The 12,234-nt window shown below is 44.3% G+C and overlaps 3 protein-coding genes across 3 annotated transcripts; all 3 read left to right on the top strand.

Annotated features, from left to right (window-relative positions):
• The first annotated feature begins 493 nt into the window (after positions 1-493).
• Positions 494-1,198, top strand: KRTAP2-1 (keratin associated protein 2-1). Its single transcript, XM_084748899.1, has one exon. The coding sequence runs from the start codon at positions 580-582 to the stop codon at positions 973-975; it is 396 nt and encodes a 131-aa protein (XP_084605025.1). The 5' UTR covers positions 494-579; the 3' UTR covers positions 976-1,198.
• A 2,483-nt stretch (positions 1,199-3,681) lies between these two features.
• LOC311578837 (keratin-associated protein 9-3-like) lies at positions 3,682-4,418 on the top strand. The gene has a single exon (XM_084748904.1). It carries the CDS (start codon positions 3,751-3,753, stop codon positions 4,117-4,119), a length of 369 nt encoding a protein of 122 aa, XP_084605030.1. The 5' UTR covers positions 3,682-3,750; the 3' UTR covers positions 4,120-4,418.
• Positions 4,419-10,877: 6,459 nt separating this feature from the next.
• Positions 10,878-11,813, top strand: KRTAP1-3 (keratin associated protein 1-3). The gene has a single exon (XM_084748897.1). It carries the CDS (start codon positions 10,948-10,950, stop codon positions 11,452-11,454), a length of 507 nt encoding a protein of 168 aa, XP_084605023.1. The 5' UTR covers positions 10,878-10,947; the 3' UTR covers positions 11,455-11,813.
• The last annotated feature ends 421 nt before the right edge of the window (positions 11,814-12,234 follow it).

Below are 12,234 nucleotides of genomic sequence, written 5' to 3'. Positions count from 1 at the left end.
CATGTTGATACTTGAAATAAGCCCAAGAGAAGGTAGGAGGAGCTGGGGGAGATGGGTCAACACGTAAAGTCGCAGTCAGATGAGAGAGTCCTGGCGTCCCACTACAGAAAGGGTGACTGGAGTTAACCACATTACATTATCAAAACTAGGAGACAGAAATAGAAATGTTTTCATCACTGTGGAATGATAAATATCTGAGATCATGGTGAGTTGTCCCCTGAGTGGAGCATGACGGGTACACGATGGGCAAGTGTACCACAACATCACTCTCATCCGTCAACCTGACATTTTTCTGTCAAATAGCACTCGGTCTCCTCATGCCTGTGATTTTTCAACTTTTCCCCATAAACAATGGTATAAGATGTTCATATTTAGAGATGCAGTAGGGATCACTTAATGAGATCATGACTCAGCAATTAGTCCAACATAAGTTAGCTCAATTAGTAAAAAGGCAAACGAGAGGGATCATCAGACATGGCCAGGTATATAAAGGGACCCCGAACCAAAGAGGACATCACACCTGAGAACACCCAACTGCTCTTCACTCCTCAGCCCCACTCCTCCAGCCCAGACCTCACCATGACCGGCTCCTGCTGCGGATCTTTCTCCTCCCACAGCTGTGGAGGAGGCTGCTTCCACCCCTGCTGCTGCCGTGACCCCTGCTGCTGCCGCCCAGTGTCCTGCCAGACCACAGTGTGTCGCCCTGTGACCTGTGTGCCCCACTACACCAGGCCCATCTGTGAGCCCTGCCGCCGCCCCATCTGCTGTGACCCCTGCAGCCTGCAGCAGGGCTGCTGTCGCCCCATCACCTGCTGCCCCACCTCTTGCACAGCTGTGGTCTGCAGGCCCTGCTGCTGGGCCTCCACCTGCTGCCAGCCCATCTCTGTGCAGGCTCCCTGCTGCAGGCCCCCCTGCTGCCAGCCTGCCCCCTGCCGCACCACCTGCAGGACCTCCCCTTGCAATACCTGCTGCTGAGCACCTGGGACAAGAGGCATTCTTCAAAAAATAGTCATGTTCCAGTTTCTCCGTGTACCCTCCTGCCTTCAGCCATCGATTCCCTAAACCAACCAGCTTGTGAATGGAGGCCAGGCACCTTCCGTTGACACTTGTGCAAGTGTTTGCTCTTCTTTCTATCTTGGGTCTAATGTCTTGGAACATATTTATTTTAAAATAAAATTCTCTTCATTGGCCTCACAAACTATTGCTTTGGTCTTACTTACCTGTACCTTTTGAAATATTTTCACTTATGCTTTGAGAATCTACTTATGTTGGTCACATCTCTCTCCCACACTCCCCCTTCCTTCCAGATCATCCTCTCCTCTTTACCCACCATGGCCCTCTCACAACCAACATCGTGCCTCTTTTCTGTTAACCCACTGAGTCCAGTTAGTCCCGCGCTATTAGCACAGGTGCAGGGCGATCTCCTAGAGTGTAGATAACCTACCAGTGGCGGGGATTCTGTTTTCTTCGTGCTCTTTTTTTTTTTTTAATCAGGTCCCAAAAAATGATGATTGCTTACCATCTTCAATTCTCACACTGCATAGACTATGAGAAACATCCAATTGAAGTTGTAAATTTTTTCCCCTCAAAAATCTAACAAGGCCCCACCCCCTCAATGAAATCATATGCGATTAATGACTACTGAAAGAGAGAGAGAGAGAGAATCAGTCTTCACCATGGGTGAGCACTATAACTGGTTATCTAAGGCCAAATTGGTCAGGGCTAAAACATAGACACATGAGCAACACATAAAGCTGACTTTGTGTGTTCACATGTGTCTGGAGATGTAATAATCAAAAGAAAAGGGAAACATTTAAATACACATTTTAATTTTTTTAAACTATTTTGATTTTATGAGTTCAGGTGTTTTGGCTATGTGTATGCCTGTTCACCATGTGTGTTCCTGGTCCTTTCATGAGTGGAGATGAGTCATATCTACCTCCAGACAATTGAATAAAAGAATACGTGAAATAAAAGTGTACATATGGTATAGTATTGACAAAGACCTTACTATTGCTTAGAAAGAGTAAACAAGTTTAAAAAATGTTAATATCTTATATGACTTAAAATGTCCAGATTAGGAGGAAAGTGGCTTTCTCGTCCATGGAAACAGCACAGACAGAGGTATGGAAGGAAACGCCTCGGGGGCCACCCATGCATTTTGCTGGAGCACCGGGTATAGGACGAGCAACAGTGGAGGACTATTTAGAGAGTGAATATGCCTTGCCTGTCAGGCAGCGCAGCTGGTAAGTACGCTCTGTGGGGCTGGGTCCATACGTGACATGAAAGATTGGTGCTGGGATCCTAGATGAAGTTTCTTAGGAAGACAAAAGGGCAGAGTATAATTAAACATGTGGTACTTACATTGAAAACATATTGGTTTCTACACCTAAAATATGAAGTGGTCAAAAAGATGACTTATTAGGTTTTATTTTTTTTTTCATCATTCAATGGTCGCTTGTAGCCATTTTAAACTTCATTTCTATAGTCGTGGCTAACAGCGCGCATACGTCTTTACCGGAGCCGGCTTGCATAATCTTCCAATGCAACCATACCACTGGTTGAAACAGTCTCCCCACGCCATCAGAGCCAACTGTCTGCTTCTATTCACACACATGGGATCAATAAAACTATCCCCAGAGGCAAAAGTGACCCTTGGTCACAGCATGTTGTTCGTGTAAGCCTACACACTTAGTGCACATGTCACATCACTTTGCGTTGACTACCAGGAATTGGTTTTAACTTTAGGTTTGCTAAGGTTAAAACTTAAGTTTGTGCATTTGTACCTACTACTGACACCTATTTATAATCCACTTTTAATCTCCCTTACAAACATTATGAACCAGAAAAAAAAATAGTATTTTCCTGAATCCTTTTGTCTCCTTGGCTCCTCTTTGTATATCAAGCCATTTTTCCTCTTTGGATCAACACCATGCAGGGCACGTGGCGTAGTAATATAAAATTACATAAATTGACATCAAACTCTGCCTTTAAGGGACACTGCCCAAATGGCCCACACAGCATGGATTTGTAGCTATCATAAAGAAGTATAAATTTCACTTGACTGGTTTACTGGTTGCAAATTTTAGCCTCCTCCTTATATTAAATTTGAGGGCAGCAGGTTTTGTCCTATATGCTCTGCTGAGTGACAAATGTTTCCTCAAATATTAACTAATGTCTTGAGTTTAGAAGGGCTCAAAGAAAAGAGGAAAAAAATAGTATCTGGAGGGATCTGTGAATGACTGTTAGTGTGTAACTTACCACTTTCTGTGCCACGACATAGGAACTTCGATCTTTTACCAGTAAAATAAAAGTAGAGCCATAAAAATAGTCTTCTTCAGGGACAACCCAGGGTCAATGGTTCTTTTCTGAATATTAGAGATTTGTGCATATGTCCCCATAATTATAATTACAGGCGAGAGTCACCTTGTCAGGTGCTGTGACCACAAACACAAAACAGGCTAAGACTCAAGTGGAAATCACGACTCTGTTTGGACTTAATGGCATTTAACATGTCTACCTCGAATGAACATATGTGAGTATTCGCTGAGCAACAAGGAAACAGCCATTTACAGATATGTTTAAAGTAACTCAGAGACCCAGAAAGTCTGGTTTTGAGAGTAACAAGATAAAAATGTCGCCTGTCACAGAGCAACTGCCCAAGGCTTATAAAAGGCCCCAGATGGAACAAGCAGCCAGAATCCAGAAACTCCTCTCAACTACACAGTTCTCAACCCAACGCCTGACACCATGGCCTGCTGCTCTACTAGCTTCTGTGGCTTTCCCACTTGCTCCACTGGTGGCACCTGTGGTTCTAGCTGCTGTGAGCCCAGCTGTTGTCAGACCAGCTGCTGCCAGCCCAGCTGTGGCACTGGCTTCAGCCAACAGGGTGGCAGTGGAGGCGTGAGCTGCCGCACTAGATGGTGCCGCCCAGACTGCCGCGTGGAGGGCACCTGTCTGCCCCCATGCTGTGTGGTGAGCTCTACACCCCCAACCTGCTGTCAGCTGCACCATGCCCAGGCCTCCTGCTGCCGCCCATCCTACTGCGGACAGTCCTGCTGCCGCCCGGCCTGCTGCTGCCACTGCTGCCAGCCCAGCTGCTCTGAGCCCAGCTGTTGAAAACCTTCTGGCAAGAATCTTATGAGGATGACACTTCAAAATGAACCAACTGGAACCCTAAAAATCTTCTGAATTTCAGTATTGATAACTCAGCTATTGTCACAGCTACATAATTTCCCAGGAGGTAAATTCATTTGCAGTGGAAGAGCTACTATCTTTGTTGGCTTGAACACTGACAAGAGGCCTACAATGTGGAGAAGGGCATACAATACAGTACAACAAAGATTACCAGACCTATTTCAATAGCCTATTGGTATTTGTACTTAATAAAAAGTATTTGGTTTCTTCCATGGTAAAAAGTTATTGTCAATGCTTTCTTTTCTTTGGAATTTGTCAATAATATTGGGTATTGGAATTTTTCAAAAATCTTAACATGGTCCTATAATTTTTTTTCTTTAACTATGGTTTTTCTTTTAATAATAATTCTTTTTCTTTGTTTCCCACTAAATCGCCCATTATTTCTGCAACCAAAACGCATCATTAAAAACACAACAATAATTAGGACCCTCCCCTGAACAAAATGATTTCTGTGTTCCAAAAAGTCACTTTTTACAAAAAAAGGAAGTTTGTGATATCTAGGTGTCCGAGGCATTTCCAAACGCATCTGGTCACTCCTATGTGAGTCTACATCTGATTCTTTCAAACATCAAAGGGAAGCTAAGGTGTAATGCAAAATGAAAGACCATAAACTCAAGATGACAAAATAATAAATGGCGTAGGATGTTTCTGTTCACAGCTCGTGTAAGCAACGATTTACGACTCCTTGAGTAAGTTGCTTCACTTGCCTGGGCAACCATTTCTCATCTGAAAACTGAGCTATGTCTCTTTCATGGTGAAATATGCAGATTACCTAATAACCAAGAGCATTATCCTCAGCTGGCATTATCCTCAGGCATCCAAAGAGGGAGAGTGCTCAATGAGCCAACAATATTCTAAGCTCTGTTGTTGTGCTGGGTAGTTTGCTTGCCAACTTCACACAATCTAGAGTCACTTGGGAAGAGGGGGCTCAAAGAGAGCAATGCCTTGATCAGATTGGCTGTGTATGTGTCTGTAAAGAATTCTCCTGGCTATGAATTTACACCGGAGGATTCAGCCCACCGTGGGCATCACCATCCCTAAGCAGGGGCTTCTGGGCTGTGTGACAAAGCAAGCTGAACCAGGTTGAAACCCCACCAAAAGTGGATGAAGGCTCCCTTCTCCCTTCACCCTCATCAACACTTGTCAGTTATTTTCTTGATCTTAACCATTCCGAGTGGGGTGAGAGGAAGTATCAATGGAATTTTAACTTGCATTTCCTTAATTGCTACAGATGTTGAGTACTTTGAAAGGTCTTTCTTAGGTGATTTAAACTCTACTTTTGAGAACTCTCTGTTTTAGATCGGTAGCCCGTTTCAACTGGGTCATGTGTTCTCTTGGCTCTTTGTCTTTTGAGTTCTTTGTACATTCTGGATATTAATTCTAGATATGGGCAATTTCTCAAAAATCCCACCCGTAGGTGAAAAGCTATAATAGGCAATCAATGACCCCTGAGAGCAAGAGTCAGTTTCCTCCAGGGACAGCTCCCTGACATGTCATCCAATCCCAGGTGGTCAGCCCTAAACACATGTGCATACCAGCAGCACTAAAAAGAGACTCAACTCAGTAAGGGATATATTATTTTTTAAAAGAAGAGGTTATGGATTTGAGGGGGCGTGGGGGGCATGAGAATAGTTGGAGGAGATGGGGGAGGGGTAGGAATGATGTGAATATAACACTCCAATACTCATATATAAAATTTTCATTAAATAAATAAATAAATAATAAATAACACATGAGCACCAGAAGATAAGAAAGCTGGCTAAGCATAAGCCAAGCAGCAAGCCTGAATGCAGCTTCCTTTGTTCCTCCACGGTTTCTGCTTCAGTTCCCGCCCCGACTTCCCTCGGCGACAGACTCCGACTTGGGAAGTAGAACCTGGATTAAACCCTTTCCTTCCTTAACTTGCTTCTGGTCCAACTGTTTTATAGAAGCAACAGCTAATCAAACCAGAGTAACCATCATCTTGAAGATTTCCTATGTCGCTTTAGAGCACTAATGAGGCCACAGTGTCACACAATAAGATTATCTGTACCCGTTGTGGCCAAACTGAGTGAGGCAGGATGTTTACCGTTCTTATCTCCCCTGTTAATGACTTGTAACGAGTGCCCTTCGCTATGTACTTTGGAAGATGATGAGAGGAGGGATCAGTCTACCAATCTGTATTTTCGTACCTATACAATCCTCTCAAGTCCTGTGAGGCAGAACGCAGAACACAGTGTGCGTCCCGTCCCATCAGCATTCTCGTTCTAATCCCCAAAGAGCGTATTATAGCAAAGCAATCGTGAAGCAGAAGCTGCACAGTGGAGCTTCCATTCCATGAGATAAAAAACTTTGCTCATAGAATCAACATGGTGAATTACAGGTCATGATTAGCAGCATAGAGCAAGTGGCTGTTTAAAGGTTATAGAGTCCTCTTCTGTGGTGATTTAAAAAAAAAAAGTTTTGACATCAGTGGCTTAAAATGCACCATGAGGCTAAAATGACAATACAGTTGGTGAGAGAGTTTGCTGTGGAAGGAAGAGGACATGAGTTCAAATCCCTGGCGCCCGCCCACGTGAAAAGCCAGGCATACCTATGCCTTCTGGTATGCCCGGCCCTGGAGGAGTTGGCACAGAGGGATCCTAGGAGCATTCCAGCCTAGGCAACTTGTAGAGCTTCAGATTCACTGAGAGATCTTGTCTCAGACAATAAGTCAGCAAGATGGCTTACCGTCTTGAGAACCTAGTCATCTGAGTTATATACTTAGAGCCCGTGTAAAGATGGAGGGAAGGAATAGACTCCACAAAGCTGGTCTATTACTGCTACATGCACTTCATGGCATGAGCACCCCTGCACACACACACACACACACACACATAATAATAATAATAATAATAATAATAATAATAATAATAATAATAATAATAATAATAAATTATAATAATAATATATAAAAGAAGATGAAGAAGAATACAGGAAGACTCCTTATATCCTCATCTGGCCTCCTTCAAAAACACAAGCCTAGGAGTGTGCACTCACACACTCATATGTGCATGTACTGTACAATACATACATACACAAAATGCACTAAATGTCACTTTGTTATACACTTTAAAATGGTTCTTTCATTCTATATGAGTTTTACCTTGATTTCTTAAAAAAAAATAAAAGAGTAAAGCCTCTTTAGTACAACTCTACAACAATTAGAAAAGCATCACCTTGAAGTCAACATGTAACCAGGGAACACAGCTCATCAGACCTACGGTACATTGGCATTAAGAACGATACACACCTGCTGCGTGAACACAACCCTACATCCAGGCCCAACCTATACATCTGTGCCTAATGGGCTTACAACATGGCCAATATCCCAGATCCTAATATGTAGGTCTCTTTTCTCCCAACTGGATAAAACTATTCAGGGTTGAGATATCCTTTACCAAGAAGGTCTTAACTCAGAAGCATCAGAAGGATATAGGTTGGTATTTAGAAAACTCAAGGGAGGCCTTACTATTTGTTTAAGTCTAGGAAGCTGGGGTGAGAGGAAGTCCTTGAGGTTTATTGGTGGCTCAGCTGAGGTCACTGTGATGGCATACAAGGCACAGAAGCATGGATACACTAGGCAGGGATGCTGTGTTCACTTAGCTGGTGCATCAACTACCACACTTCCTCCTTCGGCGATCTAAGACAGAATTAGATCAGAACAGCTTAGAGTACTGGTGAAATGAATGGGAAGAAAGTCAGAGAAAACCCCAGAACCAGGACCCGCCTATCTGAAACAGAAACCACTCAAAACATTAGTATCACCCTTAAACAGAGAGTCAAATGTTCAAAAATAACTGTTAAAAAAAAGCCCCTTGTTCTTGTTGTACAGGTGTGGTCTAGGCTCTCCAAAAATGAAGTAGTGAAAATTTAATTTAATAAGCAGAATATTTTTTTCTTTTTTTTTCTTTTTTTTCTTTTTTCTTTTTCTTTTTTAAATTAATTTATTCATATTACATCTCAGTTGTTAGCCCATCCCATGTATCCTCCCATTCCTCCCTTACTCCTACTTCCCCCCTACTCCCCTCCCCTCCCCTATGTCTGTATCTGAGGGGGACCTCCTCCCCCTGTACATGCTCATAGGGTATCAAGTCTCTCCTTGGTGACCTATTATTTTTCCTCTGAGTGCCACCAGGCATCTCCATCCAAGGGACATGTTCAAATATGGGGCACCAGAGTTTGTGTGAAAGTTAGATCTCCTTCTCCACTCACCAGTGGAGAATGTCCTGTCCATCGGCTAGTCTGGGTAGGGGTTCAAGGTTTACTGCCTATTTTTTCCTTGGCTGTTGCCATAGTTTGCGGAGGACCCCAGGGCCCAGACTCACCTGTAGTTTTCCAGGACCCGATGGATCCTTCTATTTCCTCTTTCTCCCAGGCTTCTCACACCTAAGCAGAATATTTTATAGCATCAATGTCCAGACACCTGCATTCCCCCTTAGGCCATAGACACAGATTCCTGGTTATTATAAAAGGATAGAAAGTCGACCAAGAGAAACCGTGAATATCTTTTATTTGTTTTGATTTTCATGGAAAGCAATACAGAAGAAACAGACTCAAATGGTGGGGAAAACCGAGTCTGGTTACAACCCGCATTCTTGATTTAATGAAGATTGGTAAGGGAACATTCCGACTCATCTTTACTTTGTGCCAGAGAAGTGGAATTCTCACATTTCAAGTGACACATTTTTAAAGTTGCCTATGTGTGCATCTCCAGGTGCAGAGGTCAGGCAGGAGGAGTTGGCTCCTCCTCCTCCTCCTCCTCCTCCTCCTCCTCCTCCTCCTCCTCCTCCTCCTCCTCCTATCACATGGGTACCAGGGATCAAACTCAGGTCATCAGGCTTCCTAGCATGCTCTTTTATCTGCTGAGCCAGCTCACTGGCCCGTGAGCATTGTGTTTCCACTGTTAGTAATTACCTAGGTTTATAATCATGAAAGTTGGCTTAAATCTTGTACTGAGGGAGCTGTTGAAAACAGTGCCAAAGTAGAAAAGCCCCAAAACAGTAACGCCATACACAATGCCATTATCTCCAGGGCTTTTATCAACGGCAACACCTTTTATGTACTGCAACACCTTAAACACCCGAGATAGGTATCTTTTGTACCAAGCGTCCTGCTGAATTTGAATTTCAACATAAATTAAATAGCCCCTGAGATTTGTATCGGAACACCTGCACATTTCAAGTGAAAAAGTAGCCAAGCAAAGAGGCTGGGGGGTGGGGAGGTGGGATACTTCGCTGGGCAGTACTCGACAAGAGAGTGTGAGCACTTTTGTTTGACTCTGCAGGGTCCATATACTGCTGGAGGTATCTGTAAATCTCAGAATTTCTATGGAGAGATGGGAGCTGGGGTCAGGAGAATCCCCCTAGAAGCCTGCAGGCCAGCTAGCTTGGCCCACTCACTGCAGAGCAAGAGACCTTGCTTCAAACAAGGAAGCAGGTGAGGAACCATGCTGTGGTTGTCTTCTGACCTCCACAGGAGTTCCAGGGCACATGTGTACATTTACTCATGTACATAAATGTGTACACACACACATACACACACAAATGGAAAAAGACAACTAAGTTTTATCTGCAACCAGATGGTGGAAGCTCAGACTTCAGACTCACCACTCGGTTTTTTTGTGGCCTTTCGGAACTCTTTCTCTCTCTCTCTCTCTCTCTCTCTCTCTCTCTCTCTCTCTCTCTCTCTCTCTCTCTCTCTCCCTCATTCTCTTTCTCCTCTCCTTCTCCTTCTTCCTCTTCTTCTTCCTCTTCTTCTTCTTCTTCTCCTCTCATATAATACATCCTGACAGCAGTTTCCCCTCCCTCCACTCTCCCAGCCCCCCTCCCCACCCCATGTCCTCTCTCCCCCTCTCCCCTAGATCCACTCTTCATTCATTTCCCCTCAGAAAGTAATAGGCCTTCCAGGAATATGTACATTAACCAAAGACGGCAGAACAAGTTACAATAAGACTAGCCACAAACCTTCCTATCAGAGCTGGGCAAGGCAACACCGTAAGAGGAAAAGGGTCCCAAGGGCTAATAAAAAAGTCAGAGACACCCCCGCTCCCACTGTCAGGAGTCCCACAAAACCACCAAGTTAATCGGTTAATGGCTCAATTTCCTCCCCTGTATTCTGAGAGCAACAGTGCCCTTAGGATTGCTGTGAAAATGAAGTGGATTGCTACAAGATATAGGCAGTTATCAGGGTACATGATGATGCTCAAAAACATCATCACTGGTAACCATCCATTCACATTTTTCAGCTGCAGAGAGGCATCTTTTCTGTCCACTTGGACCCACCTGTGCTTCCCAGGCAAAAGAATTAAACTCCCACGTGAGGTTCAAGACCCAATTACAAGGGTCAGCAATGAGTAATTTTGGCTCTCCTTAAATAGGAGCCGCGTTAGCCAATTATTCTATGGCAATAGAAAAATTATAGTAAATATGAGTGATCAGACTTATGTTTCCAATGAACGCTAATGACTACTTCACCATAGTTAAGCACCCTAACTGAACAGCAAATAAAATAAACTTTTTATGGGCTTTCAGAAGACAGAACAAGAACTCAGAAGCAAACAATTATCGCTTAGAGGAAAATTACATAAACATAAACAAGGAAGAGACTTTGGAAATTAGGGAAACAGCAGCCAGCCAAGGATTATAAAAGGACTGGAGTGGCAGCCCTCAGCCAAACTCAAAAACCTTCTCTAAGCAAACGAACCTTCAGCACAAAGCAACAACTAACACAATGGCCTGCTGCGCTACTAGCTTCTGTGGTTTCCCTACATGTTCCACTGGTGGCACCTGTGGCTCTAACTGCTGCCAGCCCAGTTGCTGCCAACCTAGCTGCTCCCAGTCCAGCTGCTGCCAGCCTAGCTGCTGCCAATCCAGTTGCTGCCAACCTAGCTGCTGTCAGACCAGCTGCTGCCAGCCCAGCTGCTGTCAGACCAGCTGCTGTGGAACTGGCGGTGGCCAGCAGGGTGGCAGTGGAGCCGTGAGCTGCCGCATCAGATGGTGCCGCCCAGACTGCCGCGTGGAGGGCACCTGCCTGCCCCCATGCTGTGTGGTGAGCTGCACACCCCCAACCTGCTGCCAGCTGCACCATGCCCAGGCCTCCTGCTGCCGCCCATCCTACTGCGGACAGTCCTGCTGCCGCCCGGCCTGCTGCTGCCACTGCTGCCAGCCCAGCTGCTCCCAATCCAGCTGCTGCCAGCCCAGTTGCTCTGAGCCCAGCTGCTGTGAGCCTACCTGTTAAGACCCAGGTTACTGATACTCAAAGGTTCAATTCTCAACTCCTGGGCCGCTACCACTTTCTTCGACTTTGATTTGGCTTGCTTGGGATCTCACAGAACTTTTTTTTTTTCATCTAGCACTAGAAAGGCTTTGATGTCACCTGTGTAAATTATAAAAATGCAAATTTGATTCCAAAATGAGAAAATCAATTTACCTTGGCATTGCTCCTGTTTTCCAAGGCTCAGTGCTATCACAGCCATGGAAGAATCCTTTATGCTAAGATATTTTCCATTCTTCTTCCACCGTTCTGTAAATTGCTTTTAAAGAAAAACAGGTTAATATGTCATAAATAATAAATTATATCTCTTGGCATATCAAAAATCGCTTCTTTTTTTTTTTAGTATGCAATTGATAGATATTTCATGGATATCCACATAAAAGATGTCTGAGTTTGATTCTATACACATATTTATTCTGCGTGGGGAGTCAGATACGCACACTCCACAGCATGTCAGTAGAGATCAGAGGTAGTCTCCTTTCCTATCTTATGATGCTAAGGACTGAACTTTGGTCATCAGACCTGGTGGCAAGTACCTTCACCCACTCAACTCTCTCGTCAGCCTCTCTTCCTCATATCCTTCTTCTTACACCTTGTTAGGAAATAGGATGTGTTCCAGGGGTGGTTCAACCACCACATAAAAAGCTGCATTTCCATGCTCTGGCTTCATTTTGTCGCTGTTATTAAACACTCTGTCCAAGCAACATGGGGAGGAAAGGGTTGTCTGGTTGTACGTTACAGTCC

This window comes from Acomys minous (genome assembly GCF_964271855.1).
Source record: "Acomys minous genome assembly, chromosome: 12".
Lineage (NCBI taxonomy): Eukaryota > Metazoa > Chordata > Mammalia > Rodentia > Muridae > Acomys > Acomys minous.
This window is presented reverse-complemented; position numbering and strand designations above follow the sequence as displayed.

Excerpts from the sequence above, each read along its gene's own strand:
- KRTAP2-1 (XM_084748899.1), top strand. The coding sequence starts at position 580 with ATGACCGGCTCCTGCTGCGGATCTTTCTCCTCCCACAGCTGTGGAGGA.
- LOC311578837 (XM_084748904.1), top strand. The coding sequence starts at position 3,751 with ATGGCCTGCTGCTCTACTAGCTTCTGTGGCTTTCCCACTTGCTCCACT.
- KRTAP1-3 (XM_084748897.1), top strand. The coding sequence starts at position 10,948 with ATGGCCTGCTGCGCTACTAGCTTCTGTGGTTTCCCTACATGTTCCACT.